The sequence below is a fragment of the Petaurus breviceps genome, unplaced genomic scaffold (assembly GCF_028583685.1).
Source record: "Petaurus breviceps papuanus isolate PSGF00001 unplaced genomic scaffold, PetGlider_PUasm1.0 90397, whole genome shotgun sequence".
NCBI lineage: Eukaryota > Metazoa > Chordata > Mammalia > Diprotodontia > Petauridae > Petaurus > Petaurus breviceps.
In genome coordinates this window covers 798489-823767 of record NW_027187239.1, presented here as the reverse complement: position 1 = coordinate 823767, position 25279 = coordinate 798489, and the positions used below count along the sequence as shown (strand labels likewise).

At 50.7% G+C, this 25279-nt stretch overlaps 1 protein-coding gene across 1 annotated transcript; it reads left to right on the top strand.

The window, feature by feature from the left end:
* The first annotated feature begins 12063 nt into the window (after nt 1-12063).
* On the top strand, nt 12064-21210 carry SAXO4 (stabilizer of axonemal microtubules 4). Its single transcript, XM_069108533.1, has 12 exons — nt 12064-12172; nt 13869-13986; nt 14704-14857; nt 15161-15289; nt 16448-16511; nt 17078-17178; nt 18161-18220; nt 18474-18557; nt 19368-19493; nt 19578-19666; nt 20609-20779; nt 21132-21210. The coding sequence occupies exons 1-12, from the start codon at nt 12064-12066 to the stop codon at nt 21208-21210; spliced, it is 1284 nt and encodes a 427-aa protein (XP_068964634.1).
* The last annotated feature ends 4069 nt before the right edge of the window (nt 21211-25279 follow it).

Genomic DNA, 25279 nt, shown 5'->3' with positions numbered 1-25279 from the left:
AAAGAGTGAGCAAGAGAGGAAGGAAAGGAAGAAAAAAAAAGAAGGAAAGAGAAAGAAAAAGAAAGAAGTGCTCACCCTCTTGTATTGGTGATCAGAGCAATGGACATGTGCCACGCGCTCTAACAGAGAGGTCTTTGGCCCTGAATCCTGGGCAGAGGAGGCCCTCCCTCTACCATGGCATACATTCACCTCACCCTATTGGGTTGAAGGGAGCAGCTAGGGGGAACCTTAGCTGCGAAGACTGTCTGCTCCTTTTGTGCGACCCAGAACAAGGTAGACTTGCGATGTAAGAATCATGGATGTCACAAATGGAGGCCCCTTAGGACACAAGCCAGAGAAGGAGAAGGTGGATGTGGAAGGAGAGCAGGGGGAGGGAAGGGTGAACACCTGCAAGGCCTCCCACCCAGCAGCCTGAGGCTTGAGCTGCGGAAGGATTAAGGCTGATCTGGTGGCCCTGCTGCAATGATATCCAGTGGGGTGGGGTTGGCAGCAAGCTGCCTAATGGAGGCATGAGCTGACCCTGGCTGGAAACAGCAGGGAAGAGTTTGTGGGCTAATGGGAGGGACAGTTGCACCCCAGTCTGGGTCAGAAAGGGAGGTACAATCTCAACCCCCTCCCCTGGATAGAAAAATCCTCCCCGAATGTCACAACTAGAAGGGCCCTGTCAGAGCTGGAAGAGATGTTAGAACACAGAACGTGGAACATCAGAGTTGATAGGGACCTAAAAACACGGGCTCTAGAATGTGAGAACTGAAAGAGATTAGGGCTCATTTAACCCCCAAGTGTGCTCATTGTCCTCTATCTCAGGATGGGATCAGTGTTACCCAGGAGGCCGAGGAGGAGAATTCTCAGATTTCCAAGGCTTCAGGCCAGACCTGCTCCTTCTCTGCCCTGGGGAAAGGGCCTCCAAGAACACCAGCTGGGGACTGGAGATCGGGCAGCAGTTCGGGTCCTCCCCTCCTGGGTTGGTCTATCCACCAGAGTTACACATCATAAGCCCCTGGAGGACCGGGCCTGGCCTTGTCATTCTAGCCTCCGCCTTTAGCAAGGTGCCCCCACACAGGGAGCCATTAACGAATGCTTGAGGTGCCTGTCCAGTCTAGACCTCCAAAGAGGGCGTTATGGGAAGTTGGAGGTGCCAGTGACAGGTGGTGCTGACCTAGGAGGAGGGGAGTGATCATCCCCCATGACAGGAGGCATTTGGCAGGCTGTCTTCAGTTGTCAGAGGCTTCATTGAAGCGGGTCACCAGCAGCCGGAGCGCTTCTTTCTGCCTAGGATTTAGAGAGAGGAGGGACTTTGGGAGATGGGGTCCAGTCCAATCCCCAGACCAGGGAAGTGAGTAGGGAGCCAAGCAGCTTTCCAGGTCAACTGTCCTACATCCATCTACTTCCCCTTAGTCACCGGGAGAGGGAGATCAATTGCTGAGTGGGGGGGGAGGGGGGTTGTCTGTCTCTCTCTTCCCTCTCCCTTTTCCATCTCTCCCTCCCCCTTTCTCTTTCCTCTCTCTGAATATGTTTCTGTCTGTCTCTGTCTCTCCTTGACCTTCTTCCTCTCTCAGGCAATATCCTGCTTCCCTTGGGGGCTGAGGAACCTTAGTTCTATGCAGGTTGGATCCAAGAAAGAGGTTCTCTGTCTTTGGGGGCTCTGAGATATTCCTAAGAGCATTGTGCTTTTCCCATAGAATGCCAAGGGAAGAGTCTAGGATGTTTCACCCTGGTTAATGCAGAACCCAGCTGGTACCCACAGTAGCATGGTACTTCAAAAGGTGACCCGATAGGAAAGCCTGGAATGGGGGGGGGGCAGAGATGAGAAGGAAGGTAATCAAAGGAAAGAAAGAAACATTTATTAAGCACCTTCACTGTGCTAAATGCTTTACAAATGTTACCTTATTTGGTCAACAGCCCTGAGAGGTGGGTGCATTATTATCCCTATTTTACAGATGAGGAAACTGAGGCAAACAGAAGTTGTGACTTTTACAGAGTACCTGGGCAGCAGAGTGATGGAGAAAGTGTGTCAGAATGGGTGGGACAGGAGACCCTAGTTCTAATCTCCTCTGTCTTAATCCCAGCTAGTCCCATGACCTGGGGCAAATCACTTACCCTCTAGGCCTCAGTTTCCCCAATGGTAAAATGAGAGTGCTGGACTCTAAGTATCCCTCCGACGAGGTTTTCTAAAAAGGATGTGGAAAGCACAATAGAGAGATGGTTCTAGAAGCCAGAGAGAAGATGTTTCTTTTTCTGGGAGCTGCCAGGCTATAAACCAGGATTCCTCAGCCAACCCACCCTGGCATGTCCTTCGCCTTGCCCTCTCCATCCCCTTCTCTCATCCTCCTTTACCTCCAGTAAACAATCTCAGTCCCGGGTAGTCTCACATTGAAATCTTCAACAATCTTGGTTCCTGGTCTGGCCTTCCTGGATCCTAATGTGGGCCTAATGAACTCACTCGGAATAAAAGAAAAATTTTCCATTGTCCTGGCAGCAGGGAGGCAGGAGGCTTCACACAAGATCAGAGAGAATTCAAGATAGAGATTGAACTCATAGACGTCAGTGCTGGAAGGGAGCTAAGCAGCGTAGAATGGGGTCTCCTAATTATACGGAAAACAGAAGAGCAGAGAAAGGCAGTTACCAAGAGAGGTCTCTGTGTGCTAGGTGCTGTAATGAACCCTCAGGACCACGCCAGGGAGTCCCTGCCCTCAAGGAGCTCCCAGTCTAATGAGGGGTGGAGAGAAAGAGGGGGGGGGGAGAGAGAGAGAGGAGAGAGAGACAGAGACAGAGACAGAGAGAAAGAGAGAGAGAGAGAGAGAGGGGGGGGGGGGGGGGGAGGACTTCTACCCTGGAAAGTCAGGTATTTATGGCATAAACTGGAGAGACCCTCCAAGGGAAGGCAGTAAGATGGAGAGGGACAAAGAAGGACTTCAGGAAGAAGGTGGGACATTATCCAAGACTGGAAGGAGGCTGAGGCAGTGGTGAGGAGGGGGACACAGAGAATGGCCAGTGAAGATGACTGGAGAGTGGTCCTGGAGGCATTTGTTGGAGGAATGGCCAGGAGGCTGTATCCCTGGGGGAAGGAAGGTGTCAGGAGGCTGGAAAGGAAGTGGCAACCCTGAATAAGATCCAAAGCCTGGGCTAATCAATCAGACTGCTTGGCTTCACTGTAAAAATGCCCTTTCCTACGTCAGTAACTTGAAAGACCAGATAAGGTCGACAATGGGTATTCTCCCTGTTTGTGACAGGATGCCTGCAATCAGAGTAGTGGAATTTCTCTTATGTTGGGAGCATACTTCATATGGGGAAAAACTCAAGTATCCTGGGGTCATAATTTCCAGATGACACCACTTTGTCAATTGTCTTGTCTGATTGCAATGACAAACTTATTCCAACAAGAAACTTCTTTTGTAAAAATGTATGGAGACCCAAAGTCTGAGGAACACAGACATCCTGGGATTGTCCTAAAACACATAAAAGTACTTTGTCATGCTGGTATCATGAGGTCAGAACTTGGGTTTGGGCTCGTTGTACGTACAAGCTTTCTAGTTTCATCTAGCTTTAAGGGAATAAACCATATGAATTTATATATCACCTAGCCTGTTTGCCTCCTTTAACCAAACTTTCAGGTCAACAGTAGGAAGGAGTGCAGTGATGGGCTTTGGTCCTGAAGGTGACAGGGGCCACTGGGATTTACTCAGTCTAGGGCTGACATAGAGGGACCTGCATTGACTGGTGAGTGAAGGCTGGATAGAAGTGTGGAGAGACTTGGGGCAGACCACTGCAACTGCCCAGGCCTGAGGTGATGAGGGTCTATCCCAGGACAGTGGCAGCATCAGGAGAGAAGGGAATTATCCAAAGTCCTACAGCCCAGTGGGTCAGAGACAGGGCTCTAGACCCAGCCTCGGCTACCACCTTGCTCCCCATAGCCTGACTCTAGGCCCAGCTTCTCTAGTGTTTTCCTCAAGGGCCCACTTCCAAAATCTTCATCAACTTGGTTGCTCTCTGTGGACTCCCCTAAAAACAGCCAGCAGGGCAACCATGAAAGAATGGCACAGTGTAACTTTCCCCTCAGGAAGGGAGCTGGGGGTGGAAATGAGCTTTGGGGATTCTAATTAGACCAATTCCTCTGTCCCTCTGATCATTAGGATCAAGCCTGCCTCCCACACCTCAGAGAATCCTTTAGGCTGGCCTCCTTCTGAGACACTTGCCATAAAACAGAGTCAGGGTTGACCTGGATTTGAATCTTACTGCCTGTGTGACCTCAAGAAATTCACTCAACTTCTCTGGGCCTGAGTTTCCCTATTTGTAAAATGAGGGGATGGAATTGATGACCTCATGAAACTTAAAGTCTAAGAGAGAGAAAATGCAGACCTGGTCAGTCAGTCAATAAACATTTGTGAAGAGCCAGGCTGTGCTCCGGGGGTACACAGAAAGGCCAAAGACTGCTCCTGCCCCCAAGAAGCTCCCCCTCCAGTAGGGGATTGTGCAGATGAGCTCTTGAGGGGATGACTTGGAGAGAACCAGCATCTGGGGGTGTTAGAGTTGAGGGTAATTGGGAAGGCTTTCTGCTGAAGGCAAGGTTTAACTGGGATTGGCCAGAAAGCTTGCCTGGGAATCAGGAACCGTGGGGTCAAATCTTACCTCAGGGATGGCCTTGGGCAAGGCTCCCCAACTCTCTGGGCCTCAGTTTCCTCATTTGTAAAATGAGGGGGTAGGCCTTGATAACCTGAGGTCTCTTCTAGCTGGGAATCAGTGATCTCAGTCACTGCTATGGGCCTTCCTAGGCCATGAAAGTCATCCTTGGGAATCTCAAACCCTCCTGGTCCTGGCATCTCCTAAGTCCCCTCTGTTTGGGCCCTTGGACTGGAGGGCAGGGCCACGGGCTCCAGGGTGTCTAATTAATTGGGGCTCAGCACAGCTTTCCTCCCCATTCCCCACCCAGCTGAGAGCCTTTGTGGCTTCTCTGGAAGCTTCATTGTGGCTCCTTCCCCTTTCAGTTTCCCTTTTATATTGCCTTTCCCTAGTAGACTTAGGCTACTTTCTGTAGTAGCATGTAAGCTCCTGGAGGGCAGGGGTTGTCCTTGCTTTTGTTTGTATCTCCCGTGCTTGATAAGGGTTTATTGATTCATTTATCCCATGACAAAGTGATCTAAGGTCCTATCAGCCCATGATCACCAGACCTATATCACACCTAGCTTTCTGTGCTGACTTCTGTTCCTTCTAGCAGACCCCGGAAACCATTCAGAGCCTTTCTTAATCAGGGGCTGCCCTGCTTCTCCAGCATTACCTCATGCTGCTCCCCTCTGTGCACTCCATTCTACAACCAAGGAGGATGGTCTTCTGTTTTGGAGGCCCACCCTGTGTTTTACCAGCTCCACACCTTTGTACTGCCATGCCTTCTGCCCTCTTTTCCAGATAAATTTCTTGGTAATGTTGTTCAGTTGTTTTCAGTTGTGTCTGACTCTTCATGATGCCATTTGGGGTTTCCTTGGCAGAGATACTGGAGTGGTTTGTCATTTCCTTCTCTGACTCATTTTCCAGATGAGGGAGTTGTGAAGAGGGTTAAGTGACTTGCCCAGGGTCACACAGCTAGGAACTGTCTGAAGCCAGATTTGAACTCAGGAAGAGAAGGCTTCCTGATTCAAGGCCTGATGTTCTATCCACTGTGCCACTTAGCTTCCCTATGATGAATTCCTCCTTATCCTTTAAAGCCCCCTCAAATGCCAAGACCCACCACCAGTAAAGCCCTTCCCTTTTGTTGGCCTCCAGGGCACTGTGCTTAGAAGGCTCCCGTGCCCTTGGATTTCAACCAGGCTGTGACTGCACTGGCAGAGGGAACCTTCAATGAGGAAATTCTCTGCCAATGGAGGTTGGCACTGGCTCTGCAGTTCTCACTCTTGGAGAATTGCCCATGGAGCTGAATGGTTAAGTTAATAAGTGTTAGGGTTGGAGTCAGAGTTCAGGGTCACAGACTCTGGTTGGGGCCTGCTTGACCCTCAGGCCAGCTCTACCATGCCATCCTTCCAAGCTCTTCTCAGAATACTTTGTATTCCAGTTATCCATGTTTATACCTCTTCCTTACTAGATTTCAGCACCTCGGGGAGCACTGGGCTAAGCCGGCATCCCCTCAGGTCCTGTGACTAGCAAGGTCAGTGGAGCTGCCTGGCCTTTCCTCACTCCCACCCTGGATCTCTTCTGGACCCCAACTCAGAGCACACAGTGGGTACTTAGCAAGTGAGAGTCACAATAAAAAGTGTGTTGAATTAAAATGAGCAAATTAATAAAGACCAGTGAACGAAGCTGGATGTGTGTAAAGGGTGCAAGCTAGGCCTTGAGACAGAAGCATTTTGGGAAGCTATGCTGACTGGCACTTGCGATGACAAAAACACAGGGCTTGGCTAGCTTCAGGAGAACAGATACTCAGCTTTATTACCCTTGCTATTATCAGCTTGCCATCCTTCCCTTGTTCTTTCAGGCCCCAGAAGGGGGGAGGGGCTTGGAGCACAAAGGGTAATAGTAACGGTGACTGCTATTGACCGGGCCTCCCACCACTTACAAAGCATTTCCCCCAAGGAGGGAACTGAGGTTCTATGACATCAGTGACTTGCCCAAGGTCACACCTTGAGATCCTGCTTTCTGGTGGACTTAGACTGATGGTAAGCTCCTTGAGGGCAGGGGCTGAACCCTTTTCCCTCTCTGCAGCCCTGATATAAGGCACATTTTTTTACAGTAATAACAAATGTTTGCAATGCCTTAAAGTTGGCAAGGTAGTGTGAACATGTCACTCACCACCTTGGATCCTCACAAAACCCCTTTGAGGTAGGAGCTGCGAGTGAGACCATGTTACAGATGAGGAAACAGAGGCTCGGGGTCATGATACATGGTTATTAAGAGTCAGAGGTCTACTCCAAACCCAGATCTTCTGGCTTTAAGACCTGGTCTGTTCACTACACACTCAAGAAAGGTTTTTATTGGTGAAGTCAGACTCTGACAAGCATGGAGTCTGCCCAGATCTCATGGCCTCTATCCACCCCGTATCCAAGAGGGGATCCTTTCTACTACAGACCCAGTAAGTGGCTGTCCAGCCTTTGCTTGAAGATGTCCAACAGGGCATCCTCTAACTCCCAAGTCAGACTTCTCCACTTTGTTGTTGTTTTAAGTCATTTTCCCAGTTGTGTCCAATTTTCCATGACCCCATTTGGGGTTTTCTTGGCAGAGACACTGGAGTGATTTGCCATTTCCTTCTCCAGCTCATTTTACATATGAGGAAACTGAGGCAAACAAAATTAAGTGACTTACCCAGGGTCACACAGCTAGGAACTATCTGAGGCTGGATTTGAATTTAGGAAGAGGAGTCTTCCTGACTGTACTCCAGGTCCAGTGCTCTGTACACTATGGTGCCACCTAGCTGTCCATGCCTGGCATAAAGTAAGTGCTTAATAAATGCTGCTTAACAGACTGGCTGCCACATCACACTGCTAACTCAAAATGAACTTGCTGAAACCCCTAGATCTTTTTCAGAACTGCTGTCTGACTCTGTCTCCCTCACCTTAGGCTTGGGAAGTTGATATTTTGAAGTCGTCTAAGACTTTCCATTTATCTGTGATGAATTTCAGCTGATTGGATTCAGCTCAGATCTCTAGCCTGCCAAGGCCCTGTTGTGGAGGGTGGCGGTCATCCTTCCCAGCTCTGGGCAAGGCACCTTTGATGAGCAGCCTCTACCCCTTTAGGGCTAAGTCACTGACAAAAGATGGTGCTCTCTCTGGTTTAGACAACTCCAGCGCATTGCCAGGCACATATCACGACCAATTAGGGCTTGCTGATTGATTGTATTAGGTCTGGGAATGAGGTGGGGACCAAGAAGGGCAGGATTTCTAACCTTGAAGACTGTGAGAGCAAGAAGGGGCCTTTGAGAACATCTGGACCAGCCCTCTCTTTGGATGAGGGAGCTGAGTCCGGAGAAGAGAGGGGGCCACCCCAGGGGAGCTGCAGAGGGGGACCAGAAGAGAAGCCCTAGAGCCTTGGCTCGACCCTAGGGCCTCCCCGGCCAATGTCCTCCTTTACAAGCCGGCTTGTCCCTCCTGTGGGAGCCATCTGCCCTTTTTCCATTAAGGAAAATCAAGGCAGCCTTGGAAGGGTTGGGCTGGTCTGGGAAAAGTCGGGAGGAGCTAGCCATTTGGCTTTGCACCCCAGAGTTCTGCGAATCACTGAAAGTCGGCCACGAGGTGTCGCCACAAGCCAAAAAGCACAGAGCTACCAAGAGTCCATAGGTCAGTGAGGGAATCCCTTGTGCCAAATGGATGGGCCTTGGGAGCCCCAGTACAAGTTCCCAGAATTTCCTCATGCATTCTCCTTAGCCCAAGAGGTCCCCAGCATCAAGGAGCTGCTCTTTCTCTCCTAAAGAAATGCTGCTTAGCCAGAGGAGCTTGCTCCCTAGCCCAGAGACCTGACCCCATCCACCTACCTGGGGAGCCAGCTGAGGGTGGGAAGGTGGGCTTTGCTTTGAGATCTGGAGATAGGGCTGTGCTTGGATGGACTGGGGGTGAAGGGTAGGACCTCTGAGGTCACCTAGTCCAAGTGTCTTCACTTTACAGATGAGCAGACTGAGGCCCAGAGAGTGGAAGGGACTTGTCCAAGGCACACAAGCCGAAAACAGCAGAACTGGGACTTGGACCCAGTAAATCCAGGTTTCTTTCCAGTCAACCAACCAACCAACTCACATCCATTTATTAAGCACCCACTATGCGCCAAGCACTGAGACCAGCCAGAAGTGAGGAAACCATACCATCTTTGCTCTCAGGAAATGTCTGTTCTACTAAGATGTATGAATCTGGGCAGAATAAATTAAAATCATCAGTTGGGGAGGCTGGCGGGGGCAGGGGTGGGACAGGCTTGTGGTCTACTGTAGTTTTCTCCACTCCTTTGCAAGGCTTTCAGTGTCCTCCCTGATCTGATCTCACAAGACTGTTCTAACTTTTGCTCATATTATTTCAATTTTTCTCTGCTAATTTTCTATGTGAGGGAGCAGTCGTTTTCCTGCCAAACACACCTTGCATTTTCCTGGGTGGCTAGGTGGCGCAGTGAATAGAGCACCAGCCCTGGAGTCAGGAGGACCTGAGTTCAAATCGGCCTCAGACACTTAACACTTACTAGCCACGTGATCTTGGGCAAGTCACTTAACCCCAATTGCCCTGCCCTCCCCCCTCCAAAAAAAAATACCCTCCCTTTCCTTTGCCTGTGTAATTACTACCCCTCCCTCATTTAAACCCACCTCAAATAGAACCTCCTTCAAGCAGCTCCACAAACGCCCTCAGACTTCACGGGGCCCTTTATTCCTCTCTTAATGTGTCATTATTATTGTTATTGGGAATAAGCATTATCTGTGTTTGGATCTTAGCACCCTTTTGGACTAAAAAGTTCAGAAGAGCTGGAACCCAGCCTGATCTAAAGTTTGCTCTCTCAGGGTGCAACACAAGGCTTTATTTGTAGTAATCGGTAGATGCTTAATGACCAGAGTTAAGTGAATTGAGTTTGTGCTGTTGCTTTGACAAACATCCCCAGGCAGATGTGCCCCCTCGCCCGTCCATCCATCTAGACCCCTTCATTCTGTCTCTCTCTGCACTCTGGACCCTAGGGGAAGCCGATTCCAGAGGTGTTTGGAAGCTGGTTGCTAAGCTCCTGTTGCCAAGCAACTTATTGTTGCTGTTGCAGCCCAGCCTGCCGTCTCCTCTGGGGAAGGGCCAGCCAGTTGGTTGCAGCTTCTGCTGAAGTCAGATCCTTCCCCTGACGCTCCAGCCCCTCTCGGGAGTCCTTCTCCCTGTCACTCAGAGCCACGAGGGCACAGGTAAGACAACGGGGGCTGGGTACCGCCTCCCGTGAAGCATCTCTAGAGACAAGAAGCAGCTGGAGATTGGACAGAAGCCGGAGGGAAAATGGGAGAAGGAAAAGTAGGTCCATGGGAGTGATGAGAGAGACCAGAGATCCCGTGAGGCCAACAGGAAAGTGCATTCTAGTTCACGAATCCCTGGAAGGCAGGCAGCTACCCCTTCATTCACTTGCTCCTTGAATTCAATAGACCTTAAAGGAACTGGGGTTCTGGGCTGGCTACAAAGATGGAGAAGACCCAGTCCCTACCTTCAAGAAGGTTCCAGTCCAACAAGGGGCGGGGGAGACAAGAACGCAAACGTCCAACACGACATAGTGTGGGCTAGAGAGAGCACCAACGGGGATTTTGGAACCTTGGGAGTCTGAGGTCATGAAAAATCACTTTGGAGGCCTGGAATTGGATGCCACTTTACCAGTTCTGACTGTGGGCAGGTTTATCTTGCCTCTCTGAGTGTGAGTTCCCTCACCAGTCAAACAAGGAGAAGAGTAGCTGTGTTTTCCTAACAGGGTAGTACTGAGGAGACTCCTTTGCAAAGTTCTGGAGAAAATGGCCTCTGCCATTTTCTGTGTCCTGCCCTCCCCAGCCCCCAGCCCTTCCTTAGGAGAGGCTCACCTGCAATCACCTGGCAGCCTGGCTTCTGGCGGTGTGCCCCTCTGCAGTTAGCCAGATGTCTTGGTCCCTGGGTATCTAACCCAGTCTGTCCCTAAGTCCTGACTTAGAGACTTTCTTGGGCGGGAAGACTACTATAGCTGGTATGCAGAATCTTCCAGAGGCCAGAATTACGCCCACCCCCCAGAGAGACATAGAAGGGACACCCATTCTAGCTGATGAAAAATAGTACTAATGGCCACCATTCATGCAGTTAGGCTTGAGGGCAAGTGAATGAAGCATTTATTAAGCACCAGCTGTTTGCAAAGAAAGCACAGTGCTAAGCCCTGGGGGTATAATTAGAAAAAAAAAAAACTTGTTCTCACATTCTAATGGGAAATCCTAAGGGACCTGCTCTAATGGAGGCTTCTGCGGATATCTGTAAGGATGTCAGTCAATCGATAAGCATTTATTCAGCCGATTTTTCCCCTCATTTGATCTTTGCTGATAATCTCATGAGGGAGAATCATAGATTTGGAGTTGGAAAGGACATCAGAAGTCATCTAGGCTAGTCTTCACCTATTATTACAGATGAGGAAACCCGTTCCCAGAGAGGTCAAATCACTTGCCCCAAATCACATGGGTAACAAATGTCAGAGGCAAGATTTGAACCCAAGTCCTTTGCAGCCAGAGCCAGCCCCCGTCCTGCTCCACCATGTGATTATTATAATCGCCTTTTGCAGAGGACACAGTGAGGTATCCAGTGCAGGTGTGATCATACCCATTTTACAGATGAGAAAACTGACTCAGCAATGAAATGACTGGCCCAGGGTCTACAGTTAGTTTTGCACTGGGGGTAAGATTCAACCCTAGGTCTCTCCTGGCTTCAGGTTCAGTGCATTGGTCTAGGTGGACTACCCTGCCCTGGGCTTGGAATCAGAAATCAGTGAAAGCCAAGGGAAGAGGCATTTAGGAAGCACCTACTGTATGTCAGCTTCTGAGCTAAGCACCGGGTATAAAAAAAAAGGCAATAATGAGTTTCTGCCCTCAAGTGATTCGCAGTCAGCAGACCTAGCTTCAGACCCTGTCCCTGCTGCTGAGTAGCTCCATTACTTGAATAAATCCTTTCTCTGGGCCTCAGTTTCCTCAGTTGTAAAAGGAAGGGATTAGGCTAGATCAATCAATCAATAAGCATGTCCCTCTGTATGCCATACATTATGCTAGGTTCTCCCCCTCCCCGCCCCCATGGGGAGACAAAGACAAAAGAAAGGTCCCTGCCCTTGCAAGGCTTCTATTTTATCAGGAGAGACAGCATGTCTGTTAACAAATATAGAAAAATATAAATAAAAGGGGTGGGGGTGGAAGACAGCACTGGCAGCTGGGAGATCAGGAAAGGCTTGTATTAAGGTCAAGCTTGAATAGAATTTTGAAAGAAATTAGGAATTCTAAGGGATAGAAGGGAGGGAATACATTTCAGGCATTAGGGACTGCCAGGGCAAAGGTGCAGAGGTGGGAGGTGGCAAGCCCAGCATCAGTTGTTGATACCTGTTACATGTCTCTCCTTTCCTAGGTGGTCCTGGTGCCCAGTTCCTGCTGCCACCATGATGGGCAAACTGCCCCTGGGTGTTGTTTCCCCTTATGTGAAGATGAGTTCAGGGGGCTGTGCAGACCCCCTGAAATTCTATGCCACCAGCTACTGCACAGCCTACAGTAAGGGTTCTCCCTCTGCAGTCCCTCAGGCCACCATCTCCTCTGTCCTCCCCTCAGGGTACAGGGCAGGAAGCAGATCTTCGATTGGGGGGGGGGCAGTGGAACTTGGCTCATCACCATCCCCCCAGCTCTGTCCCATTGCTTCTCTGCCCCCATCAGGCTGAGCTTCAGAATTTGGGTTGTGCAGAGGCACCATTGCCACCCAAACCCTAACACTCTGAGACCCAGAGCAGTACGGTGTGGCAGAGTGGAAAGGGGGCTGGCTTTGGGGTCAAAACTGGCTCCAGATCCTGTCCCTGTGACTCTTGGCAGATCATTTAATCTCTGGGCTCTCAATCTCTGCCCATCTCTAATATGGCCTCAATGGCCTCTGAGGTCTTTCCCAGCTCATGCTGCAGCAGTCCTGTCCTTGGGAGCCCATCACTTGGGTCCCGTGACTTCTTTCCCCATCCCAATGACCAATCAAAAGTTGCCTCTGGACCACTGCCCTTGTCACCCCATTCGGAGGACTGACCCACCCACCCTAATCACCTCCACCTGTGGACTCCATGTTATGCCACCACTGACCTGGTTGGTCACTGTAGCTTAGAGGGAGCAGACCTTCCTGGCCCATGTCCATGAGGGTCACATTCAGGATTTCAAGGAGCAAGGTCGGAACCACGCCCATCTTAAACTGAATGCAAGGTTTATTTTTTACTAGTTTGTTGGTATCTTGCTTTTAATCCCACTCACGCCCTCTGGTGTACCTCTTCCCACTCCCAGAGAGCTGCCCCTTATGACAAAGAAGAAAAAGGAGGGGAAATCAATTCAGCAAAACTAATCAACAAGTTGATCAAGCCAGCATCATCTGCAGCATCCTCTGCAAATCCAGGAGGGAGCTTCTTGGACTTACTGAATAATGTGCCAACCGAGCGGGCAAAGTCACTCATACAACTGTTGATTTTTCAGTCCTGTTTGCTTCTTCATGACCCATTTGGGGTTTTCTTGGCAAAGATATTGGAATGGTTTGCCAATTTCTTCTCCAGATCATTTTACAGATGAGGAAACTGAGGCAAACAGGGTCAAGTGACTTACCCAGGGTCACACAGCTGAGGTCAGATTTGAACTCAAGATGAGTCTTCCTAACTCTAGGCCCAGCACTCTGTCTGCCACACCGCCTAGCTGCCCACATAAGTAGGGTATAAGAAAACTTGCACACATTTGTTTCATTGTCATGCTCTGGGTCATGTCTTTGTTTGATCTGAGGAAATAAAGCTCCACTCATGGCTGTTCCCCAAAGGGTGGGCTCTGGCCAGTTGAGGAGAGCCCAAGTCTCAGGTGGCCCAGGAAAGTTAAGATCTTGGGCCACCCTTTGTGGTGAGGTAGACTGAGATGCTGATTGTGACTAGGTCCTATGGGGTTGGTGGAATGGACTGGAAGTCAGGGGCAGCATCAGTGGCCTCTGTCGTCCCTCAGGGAAGGACCTTGATCGAGTCAGCCTGTCTCCATTGGCTCCCTAAGCCTATCCACTGACCCCCACACCATCACCTGGACTCCTTCATAACAGCCCTCTGCCTATCAGTGACACACAGGCCCTCTTTTAGTCGGACCCTGAACCAGCCCAGAGAGCCTCTCTGGGACTCTGGGACTGAGGCTTCTAGTGTCAGCCCTGGGAGCCTCCTCTCACCAAGGCATGATGTCCCTTCCTCTCTGGCAGGTCGGGAGGGCTTCAAACCTCAAGTTGGTCAGCACAAGGGTGCTGGATACCAGTCAAATTACCGACCTATGATCAACTACCAGCCCAGCTTGGACATCCTGGATAATCCTGCTGCAGGGTAGGCCTTCACCCCCCTCCTTTTACCATTCCTCTCCGAATGAGGGATCCGATTTCAAATGCTGACGCTCCTGCTTGTTAGGGGAGGAAGCATTCTGAGTGTTAACTTCCCTGTCCTCTAAAACAGAGGAGGAACCCTCAGTGACCTCTGAAGGCCTTTTGACTCAAAGTCCTATGAAGCTGGATTTGGGAGTTAAAAAGCTCGGGGTCTTAATGGGTGCCCCATTAGATTGCAAACTCCTTGAGGGCAGGGAATTTCTGTTGCCTTTTTTATATCTTTAGTGCTTTAACAGAATCTGGCACATAGTAGGTGTTTAATAAATGCTTATTGATTGATGAATTAGGATCCTTCCTCTGATGCTATTGTTAGCCAGGTGGCTGAGCCTCCATTTCCTCATCTGGGAAATGGGGAGAATAGCAGCCCATAGCAAGGTGCTCATTTAGCTCCTGAGAGAGAAAAGACATAAATTTTAAGGCCTTCTGTATTGATAGGGGAAAGGACCTTGGGAAATGGGGGAGGAGGGGCTACAGTGGAGGCTTCTGGCAAGCCATAGATCTCCCTATCCCAGGACAGAAAGCCCCTGTGGGGTCAAGCCTGGAATGGCTCTGGCTTTACCTGAACCAGCCAGTTCTCGATTTATGGGGGGGGGGTTCTCTCCCTTGCTTATCATCCACGATCTCTAACCAGCAACCTGGATCTCTTTCTGCCCTGCCACAGAGAACAAATTAAGGATAACGCTCAGTCAATGTTTACTCAGAGCTACCGCCCCATGGAGCTGCCCGATGGCAGGCACCCACTGCCCTGGAGCGTCTATCAGCCTGGCTCTGGCTATGCTCGTGAGAAAACCCACTCCTGCTCCCCTTCCAAAGAGGTGAGCTCTCTGGGCTTCTTCCTGAGCCCCTACTACGCGGGTGGTCGGCGGGGTACCTCTGGGAGGCAGCCCGAGTCCACCCCCCAAACCGTCCTCCTTCCTCAGCTTCTCAGGGGCCCTCATCCACAGGAATCTAGAGGCCTGCAGAGCTCGGGGATCAGAGCCAGAAAGGACCAGAGGGGTCCAGGCCAATTCCCCCATTTTATTGATTGGGAAAGTAAGGATACCCTGCTCTGAGGTCTCAGGTGGCTGTAGGCCTTGCTCTGCCCTGGGGGTAACTGCGGCTTCTTTGCCTCCTCCCAGGTCAAGAAAGTCCATTTCAACACCCAGGATCATGGCTCACAGGTCGTCCCAGGATTAGAACCCAAGACTGTGCCTGTCCTCCACCAGTCTGTGGGCAAAGGAAGTTGTGACGTGGAGAATTACAGATATGTGAGTTGGGTGCCTCAGGCTGCAGGCTGCTGCCTTCTAGGACCAGCAGGGCAGGGAAAGGACCTTTCAGGCTGGTGGGTGTCAGAGGGCCGCAACTTGGGGCCTGGGCTCAGACCATGCTTCCTAGCAACCACTCCTAGGGGACCTCGTGGAGAAGAAAGGAGGCCCTCAGAATGAAACCAGGCAGTGAGAGGGGGTCTGTGTTGTGAATATTCCACTAGACCTGCAAATTTAAATCCTGGGTCAGACACTTCCTAACTCTACGGCCCTTTACTCCTTCAAGCCTCAGTTTCCTCATCTGCAAAATGGGGATAATAACGCCACTTACCTCCTAGTTGTGAGGATCAGATGAGACAACACATGTTTATCATCATATAAATGCTCACTGTTCTTACTAGTAATAATGATGAGGGTGAAAAGGTAGCTTTTCTAGAGCTTATGGGATTCCTTAAGGGGTTTCTCGGCCCAACTGAGAAAGATTTAGAGTGCTGGAGTTCAAGTCAGAAGATGTGCATTTGAAGCCAGGCTCTATGACTTTGTGACCCTGAGCAAACCCCTTCCTCCCTCTGGCCTCTGTAAAATTCGGGGGTTGGGTTCAGTGATCTGGGTAAGTTCTGTGGTCTATGGGCTACAAAACGATGCTGCCAGGATCCTGGATTGCCAGGTCAAGAGCAGAGTAAGGTCCAAGGAAACCCCTCCTACATGTCAGGAGATTGTAAATTGGGCTGTTCTCCCACCCTTCCTTCAAACCTGCTCCCAACTAGCTATCCCAGGAAAGGCCAGAAAGACTAGTTCATTCTCATGTAGCCATGACTGATAGCCAAGTAACAGCCCTCCCCCCAGTAACAGGATTACTGCTGTTTCCTTCCATAGGAGCTTGACCCTCCAGCAAAAAAAATAATCAGTAATGGTGGAATTTGGGGGAAACTAGCATCTGAGGGAAGGGAGAGGGTTTGTGAAATGGGACTAGCTTGAGTTTCCCCAGATACGGGCAAGACTCTGGTCCCCCACCCTCAATAGCCCATTTTCTGGTCCCTTTTGGGTGACCAGAGTTGGCGGAAGGGTGGTGAGAAGAGCCAGGGCTGACCTGGGAGTGGTGATGGTAGGTAGCTGTCTGGAATTGGTGCCCCCACTGATTTTTCCTTTTTGGTACTTTAGGGCCCCAAGTTTATGACCTCAGAATATGTTTCCAAGTACCGACATGAAGTCCCAGCCCCACCAGGTATGAAGCTCTACAGATGTGGCCCTCCGCTGCCCCAGAGCTCAGCCCAGGCCCCCCCCCCCCTCCTGGCTATCCCATCCATCCTGGAAATAAGCCCAGGCTGTAGGTTCCCTGCCCAGGAGGGGTTCAGCTGGAGACTGGGAGCCCAATGACGTGGCATGTGGTAAAAGGGAATCCTGAGCCAGGTCTTGGAGGGATTCTGAGTTAGACAAGGACCCAGGCTTAAATCCTGGGGTCACTACTTGTCAGGCCTTGGGCCTCTCTTCCCACTCTGAGATTCCAAGACTACAACAAAGGGATTTGGGCTATCGAAGGAGGAGAAGAGGGAAAAGGAAAACCTTAGAGAGATTATGCTTCCTCAGCAGAGTTGGAATAGAAGACAGATATACCCTTTTCCCATCTGAAATGGCCCCAGCAGGGCAAACAAAGCATTTGCCTTGTTGGGGATGAGGGCATCTGGTGGCCACCCAGACATAGCACTTCTTGGTCACTGGTGGCGTGGCCCTGGGGCCCTCCCGGTGCCCCTAGGAGGCCAGGCAAGCCCATGCTATGTAAGTCCTTTCCAGATTTACTTCAAAAGAAGACAATTGGTGCCAAGGAGGAGACGGGCTTTACAGAACAGACCACCATGAATCCCATAGCCTATCAGCCCCTCCCTGGAGATCCTGTGAGTTATTGCAGACCACCTCCCCAGTCCCTTCTCTAGCCCCCATTATATCGCCCATTCCCAGGGCTCTGAGTTGGGAAGTTCCCAGAGGGGCCTTCCCCACAGGCTCCTCCTTCTCCTCTCTCTCACCCTGCCCCCAAGACCAGGCCTCTGCTCCTCCCCAGAGAGGACTGGCCTTTATCCTTTTCCTCCCCATCCCACCTCTCCTTGAATAATTCAACACATCTTTCTCAAGCCACTTTAGGGGAAGGGGTGAGGTTGGGGAGGGGATCCAGTTCCTGATCCACCAGTTCCTTCCCCTCTGTGGGACTCAGTTTCTTCCTCTGCAAAATAAGATGGTGTCCAACATCCCTTCGCCCTCTGTCATAAGCCAAGGGCACCCCCCCCCCCATCCATGACTAAAGCAAAACTATAAACAAACAAGCAAATAGGGCTGTCCCCAAATGGCCACAGGAGAACCCACCAACAGAAACAATAGCCAGGCCTGGCACTTACTTTGATTTCCTTTGTTTTTTTTTTTTTGCCCTTTTTTTTGGGGGGGGGATTGCAATTGGGGTTAAGTGACTTGCCCAAGGTCGCACAGCTAGTTTTTGTGCTAAGTGTCTGAGGCCGGATTTGAACTCAAGTCCTCCTGACTCTAGGGCCAGTGCTCTACTCACTGTGCCACCTAGCTAACCCGATTTCCTTTGTTTAAGACCTTGGTGGGTTATCTGTGTCCTTGCTCTCCCCACTTCCCCATTAGAATGTAAACTCTATGAGGGTGGGTAGGCCAGTGTGGCTCTTTGGGCCCCTAGCTCTAAGCAAGAAAGAGGCAATAGCTCTGTGCAGAACAAAACGGACCAGTCACAGTGCTGCTTCTGCTAGGAAGAGAAGGGCAGTGGAGGGAGTGATAGACCCAGGCTCTGACCTCATAGAGCTCCCAGTCTAGACCAGAGAGTGATAACCTGATATCCCTGCTGGGTCTCTCGGGGGTCTCTTTCAGCTGCCTCCTCCCAGTAGAAGCACTACCAGGGCAGATTATGGCCCCAAGACCACCCCACACGTAAGAAGGGAGAAGAAAGAGGAGGAAGGAGATGGGAAGGGGAAGGGGGAAGGAGGGCAACTGGATGAGAGGATGGGGAGGGAAGGAGACCATGGGAAGTGACTTGGGAAGCTGTCCCTTTGTCTGGGGCAGGAGGATGACCCCAGGAGGTGTTGAGAATTCCTACAGGGAATGTGTGCGGAAGGTGCAGGAGGCAGAGGGAGAGGGGTGCTTCTGTAGCTCTCAAGGTTTCTGGCATTTCCTCTTTCTCCAGGGGGATGAGTATTTACCTGTGCTGGCCAAAGGTGCTGAGAGAGAGACAGGCTTCAGCCGGCTGAAAGAGAAGGTCCTTCCTCCAGTAAGCAGCCCCTGGGACTGGCTCTGAGGCTTCTTTCACTGACCTCTGTCTGCCGGTCTTATTTCCCTCTTCCCGTCCCTGCTTGTCTTTCTGCCCTTCCTCTCCTCCTTTTCTTCTGACTACGGGGGCAACTATGTGGTACCATGGACAGATCCAAGGGTTTGGAGTCCACATAGACCTGAGCTCAAATCTGGCCTCAGAAATTCAAGATCCTAAACCTTAGTTTCTTTTTCTCTAAAATGGGGGCAATACATAGCCACCACCTCCCAGGGCTGCTTTGAGAATTAGAGATAATAATTGTAAAGGACGCCGTATAAATGCTAGTTATCATTAGTATGCCTGTGCCCACAGACTGACTGACCTTTTTCTTCCACCTCCTCCCTGGCTGCCTCTCTCCAGGCGCTCTTCCTCTCCGTTCCCCTGCCTCTTTTCTACCACTTTTCAATCTATCAGTCAACAAGCACTGAATAACTGAGTGGGGGGCACTGGGCTGATACAAAGACCAAAGTGCCCTGGAGGGGGGTGGGGTTACTCACACTCTATTGTTCACTCCTCAGTCTTTCTACCTATCTTTCTACTATGATTCTGCCTCTCTGTCTTTGTCTCAGTCTCTGTCTTTCATCTTTCTGTGTCTCTCTCTCTCTGTGTATGTATCTGTCTGTCTCTGCCTCTGTGCCTCTGTCTATCGGTCTGTCTTCCCTTCCCTCCCTGTCCTCCATAAAAGCCTAACTTTACAGCCCCTCCGCCCATCTGCCCATGCCTGGACACCTCCCTCAGGCTTTCATCCTGGGTTCTTTCCCTGACCTGCAGACTACATCCACTGGCCCTCCTGGTATCTCTGAAGCTAGCAGCATGAGTCACCGCCAGTACCAGGGCATGCAGTGGATGCCCCAGACCACCAATGCCTTGCTGGGACGGGAGACTCTGGGGGCCAAGGTCAGTGCTTCACTCTTCTTTCTGTGCCTAATTGCCTTCCTCCCCATTCTTCTTACACACTGTCACCACCCCCTCTCATCACAGGAGCCCTCTGGCTTCAGCACCAACAATCCCGGCTATAACCGAGGTCCCCCGGACCCTGATCATAGGTTTCTGACCACCTACAATCAAAGGTGAGCTGCTCCCCCTCCAAGTACGTCTGTACATCCCTGAGTATCCTTCCCTGCCCCTGCCCCCCTAGAGTCAAGAAGAGGGACTCTCCTCCTTAACACCTCTTATTTTTCCCAAGGACGAAGTTTGGGGAAGGTGTGAACTTTCTCCACCCATTGGGGAACTCAGAGTCACTGTCCTAAGTGGCATCACTATGCTGGGGACTGAATGGATATCCCCATCCTTCCCTAGGCTTGAGAAGCCAGAGATGCAACCCTGCCTTCCTCTTCCACTTCCCTTCCATGGCAATTCCTGTGTCCCTACTGCCAGTGGGAATATGATAAAGAAGCCCTGGTTCCATTATGGAGAAAGGCTTCTGGGTCAGAACCGAGTAGATCTGAGTTCTGGTCCTAACCTTTCTCCTAAAGTACTGTGTGACTTAGGTCTGCTCACGTGCCCTTTCTGAACCTCACTTTTTACTCCTATCAACAAAGGGGATTCTAGAGAATCCCCTCCCAGCTGGGACTTTCCCAGAGAGAATCAGGAATTGGTCTGCTCCCACGAGCTCTTGCTTGTCCCTTCCCAGTTCTCTGGGCTCGGGAAAGCCTTAGCCCTAAGGTCTAGCCCAGGACTCATCATCTCCCCAAGTGGGAAAGAAATAACAGCCTCCTAGACTCTGCCTGGCTTTGCCAGCTCCCACCCAGCCCTTTGTCCCCTGCTCCAAGATTAGCCCGGGCTCCAGGACTCCCTCTGCCCTAAGCCTTGAGCCTCAGAGAGCTCTTTGTGACTCACCACCCCTCCCCCCACCTCCTCCAGGGGGCTGTTACACATCCTGACAATGGGGCCCCTCAATATGCTCCTAATCTCGCTCTCCTCTCCCTCCTCCCATCCCCCCTGCCCCTCCCCACTGCACCCCGCTGGGTTCCAGGTCAAAGTTGGACCTCTGCCTTTGTCTGTTCCTACAGATACTTTGAGAATATTCCCAAGGGGCTGGACCGGGAAGGTTGGACTAGAGGAGGAATCCAGCCCCAGCAGCCTGGAGGCTATGGGATTAACCATCCTATCCCTCCGCATAACATAGAGAGTTACCACAATCCGACTGAAACCCTTCGGAGGTCACACCCCCACGTGGGCAGGTGGGTGCCCAGGGCTTGCCTCTGTTCTGACTCTGCCTCATCCCTATCTGTCTTCTAATTTCTGACCATGCTCCCCATGTGCCCTCCAGCCATCCTGTCTATTATGCCTTCTGTGGGCAGGTCTGGTTTCCTGTCTCTGCCCACACCTACTCCTCCCCTATTTGGAGTGAGAAGACCTGGGTTGGTATCCCAGCTATGGCATTTATTTCCTATGGGCATGTCACATCCTCTCTTTGGACCTCAGTTTCTCCATCTGTAAAATGAGGGGGGTGTGCTCTCTGGTCTCTGGGTTCCAGCTCTAAACCTGGGCTCCTCCCCACCTTGTTCTCCTGGGATATCTCTCTCCATGCAGAACTCTGACGGCTCTGGATCCCTTCTACAGAGACACCCCTCACACTCAAGGCTTTTCTACCCTGTATGCCCCATCCTGAGCTGGTAAGGGGCCCTGGGGCCCTACTATTGAGACTCCTTTCCTTACCCTTAGAGTTCTTTTGCCTAGCCCTGGTCAGAGAAGAGTTAGGACCTAATGTCCGTAGAAGTGGGGGCAGAAGAGGAAAGCCTCAGACAGAAAGGGGTGCAGAGTGTGTTCTGTTCCTAGCGGTCTCTTCTGTGCCCACAGGTTGTGTACAGCCCAGGAAGAAGATAGGAGCTCGGCACATGATCTCCTGACTCCTCAACCCCCCCCAAATGGGCACCTGGCTTGCTACTTTTCTTAGGAAATAAAGAGATAATAGTCCACCTCAAGGAATGTTGAGAGAGAGACAGAGAGATATGGGCAAGGTGGAGGGAGACACAGACAGACAGACAGAGAGATATGGGGGAGGTGGAGGGAGACACAGACAGACAGACAGAGAGATATGGGGGAGGTGGAGGGAGACACAGACAGACAGACAGAGAGATATGGGCGAGGTGGAGGGAGACACAGACAGACAGACACTCCCAGGATCTCAAAGCTGGTAAGTGTTATGTTAGAGCCCGATCTTGAACCTGGGTTCTCGAGTCTCCAGCTTCAGAGTTCATTTCCCCATGTTGCTATGTAGCCCTAGAAATGGAGACATGAGAGCATAAGAATGTTAGCACAGGAAGATGGCCTCTAACCCAGTGTGTCATTTGAGGCGGGAGAAGGGATAAAGTTTCAACAAAAGTCAATTCAACATGCAATGGCGAGGTCAATCCCAGCTGGGTCCTTGTTTGTAGAGACTGGGCAATATTTTAGAATTGAGTGCCTGATCATCAAAGGCTTTAGCCTTCACTGTAACACATGGGACTTGCCATGCTGGAAACAAATACCTAGAGACTGTGGAAAGTTGGGGTATTCCTGCTGCTGCAAATAAAAATAGCATTTTACAACAACACTATTTTAAGAAGAGGAAGCTGAGGGAGACAGTGGTTACGTCACTAGCCCAAGGTCTTACAGCTAGTAAGTGTGTGAGTTGCCTGTGCTGCTCACTCCTTGTCCCAGATCTTCTTCTCCCGGGTTTGGAGTCCCAGGGGCTTCAGTTCTGATTCTCTTGCTTTTCTTCCTGTGTGCTCTTAGGAAAGTGACTCTGGGGCTTAATGTCTTCATCTGTAAAAAGAGGTGGGGGTTGGAACAGACAGCCTCTTTCGGCTCTCAGGCTGTGATGCCTTGACCTCAGTACGATCTTGTGCTTTGGAATCAAAGGACCTGGCATTTATATCCTCACCCTTCCTTTCTTATGTGGACTGAGAAGGAAGACCCTCCCCCTCCCCTGGGCCTCAGTTTCTCTGGCTGTAACATGAGGGGGTTGAACTTGACGATCTCCAGCTCTGATCCTCACATTTCTGCTATCCTTGCAGACACCCAGAGCATGGGAGTCTCCCTACCTTACAAGGTGCCAGCTACAGTCCCTTGCAGTGGGGATAGTGATTCTAGGGAAGGGCCCTCAGGTGAGCTGCCAACACCCAGCCTGCAGTCCCATGTGGCATGTCAGAGGGTGTTTGGCCTGAGAGAGGAAAGAGGCAGGAAGTCTCTGGGAAAGGGGCAGAGGGAATGAGCTGAGGGTTGCCTGAGTTTGTCAGCTCTGGCATCCAGAAGCCACATGGCGGTGGCGTCTTACTGGCTGCCTAGGTTTCCGACCCCGCCTCCCAGCACTCCCAGCACCCCATGGCGAAGATGGAGCTTACATCACCACAAAGAGGTCTGATTGCAAGAAATGAGAAAGAGCCCTCAGTCCACCCCTGGCTGGACAAACCGGGGCAAAAGACCGTGAAGGGAAATTCTGCAGTACCCCCTTTCCACCCCGTTCCAGCTAGCCTGCGCCTACTGTTCTCTAGACAGTTATGTATTGTCTAGACCTGTCTGGGCTCTGTGCTCCTGGACTGGTTAGATACAAAGAAATGGGACCTGCCCTCAAGGTGCTTACTGGGAAGAAACAATGTATACACATGAAATACAAAGTAATGGCCGGGTGGAGCGCACAGAGAAAATTCAAAGGGCCGTTTGTTAACTGAGCAGGAATTCCAGGGAGCACATTGGGAAGGTGGGAGTGGGATGGGGCAGACCTGGATGGGTATGAGAGGGAGCACAGGGGAGGGAGTGGGGATGGGAGCTGCTCCGGGAAGGAAGCTTGGGCCCAGGCAGCTGACCACTCAGAAGCTGGAGGGGCCAGAGGCAAGAGGATGATCAGTCCCTGAGAAGGAAGGAAAAGAGGAGGGGACAGGGCGCAGTAGCAGAACAGATTTCCATGAAGGGCATGGCAGGGGTTGGCGGAGTCCTGTACCCAGGCAGGTTATAGAGGAACAATGCATGTTGGAGGCACTCCCCCTCAGCCTGCTTGCCTCGGCTCTGCCCCAGGACTCCCTCTGATCTTAAAGGAGTACTCTCTCCCAGGATGGGGGAGGGGCTTTGTTCCTAGTCAGGTAGTCAACGGGAAGTGGGAACCTTCCATCTGCTCTCCCAGTGTCTTTGCTCAATCTCTGCCCCATCCCTGGAATACTTTCCTAACTTTCATCTCTCAGAATCCCTGACTTTCATCAAGGCTCAGTTCAAGTGCCCTTTCCTAGGGAAAGCCTTTCCCCAGGTCCCTCAGCCCTTAGTGCTCACATAATGATGTAGACCCTCATCAGTGTGCTGTATCCCTTGGTACAATGTAAGTTCCCCTTAGGTCAGGGATGGCTCCTTGCATTGCCTTGGTAGCCCTCACTCCCTGGCACAGTGCCAGGCACAAGATGAATTCACCGAATGCAATTCAGCAAAAATGTATGAAGGCTCTTCTGTAAGGGGCTGTATGCCAAACACTGAAGAGCCAATGATAAGAAGGAAACAGTCCCTGCCCTTGAGGGCTGAGATTTTACTGGGCAGATGCAACATGTAGACAGATGATCATAGTAAATTTAGAATTACATAATATAGAAATCTATATAAATATTAACATATAAAATATAACAAAATAAATAAAAATAAAACATATCTCCAGGACCTTGGGGAAGGAGCACGGTGGACATGAGAAGCTACAACATTTAACCAACGAGGAAACATAAAGGGAAGTAAAGGTATTACCAGGAAAATGTATGATGGAAGATGGGTGGGCTGGACCAAGTACTCTCCTGGTACCCTGGATGTGTGTGGAGGAGAAGGCCTCGGTAGATGCCTTGGGGTAAGCTTGTGGAGGGTGGGGGTGACAGTAGCATAGGGAGATCTGCATGGAAGGAGGGATGGATCACAGCTCCATCTGGACATCACGGACCTTGGGAGTGCCAAGCACTGCTAGGCACCAAGGGATATAATGGCAAAGTTGAAACTGTCCCTGCCCTCGAGTTTCCAGTCTACTGGGGGAATCCAACACGCGTGACTATGCAGATAAGCAGAAATACAATCATGACATCCAGGCTGCAGGAGAAAAAAGGGGCAAGAAGGAGACAGAAAATCAAATGAGACATTTCTGATGATTATTTTGTTAAAGTTAATATATAGGGTTTTTAAAGCAAAATATAAATAATATGGAGTTTATAACTTTTTTTTGAGTCTTTGGAAAGAGGATGATTGAGCTCCATCTGAATGAGCAGGACCAAAGGAGGGTAACTGTGCACCCCCTGGGGCTATTCTTCCCACCCCTACACCCAGGCCCTCTCCCTTTCACTGGGCCAACCTCTCTGCGCTAGTCTCTTCTTACAACAGTTCAGTCTGATTCAAATCCAACACATAATCCTCCTTTAGTGTACCTAGGATACTGGGATATAATGTCTCCCATTATTAGAGCCCTAGAAATTTGCACAGAGTTTTTAAAATGTCCTTCAAGTAGTCCAAATATTTCCATTGATTTTGCAGAAACTATAAGCCACACATGGGTAAAGTGACTTGTCTAAGGTCATATAACCTGATAAGTGTCAGAATCGGAATTTGAATCTAAGTCTCCTGAATCTAGGTCTACTATGCCACACTGTCCCTGGGGAATGACCTTGATCAGAAGCTCCAAGTCCCCTCTCTATGCCCAGTGTCGTCAGGCACTCCCTTGGGGGAGCCAGAGCTGGCTCAGCTGT

What these genes read in the sequence shown, in the direction of transcription:
- SAXO4 (XM_069108533.1), top strand. Translation starts at nt 12,064, where the DNA reads ATGATGGGCAAACTGCCCCTGGGTGTTGTTTCCCCTTATGTGAAGATG. An exon ending in TGAAGTCCCAGCCCCACCAG is followed by an intron (nt 16,512 to 17,077) that starts GTATGAAGCTCT and finishes AGTCCTTTCCAG; the next exon opens with ATTTACTTCAAAAGAAGACA. An exon ending in AGCCCCTCCCTGGAGATCCT is followed by an intron (nt 17,179 to 18,160) that starts GTGAGTTATTGC and finishes GGTCTCTTTCAG; the next exon opens with CTGCCTCCTCCCAGTAGAAG.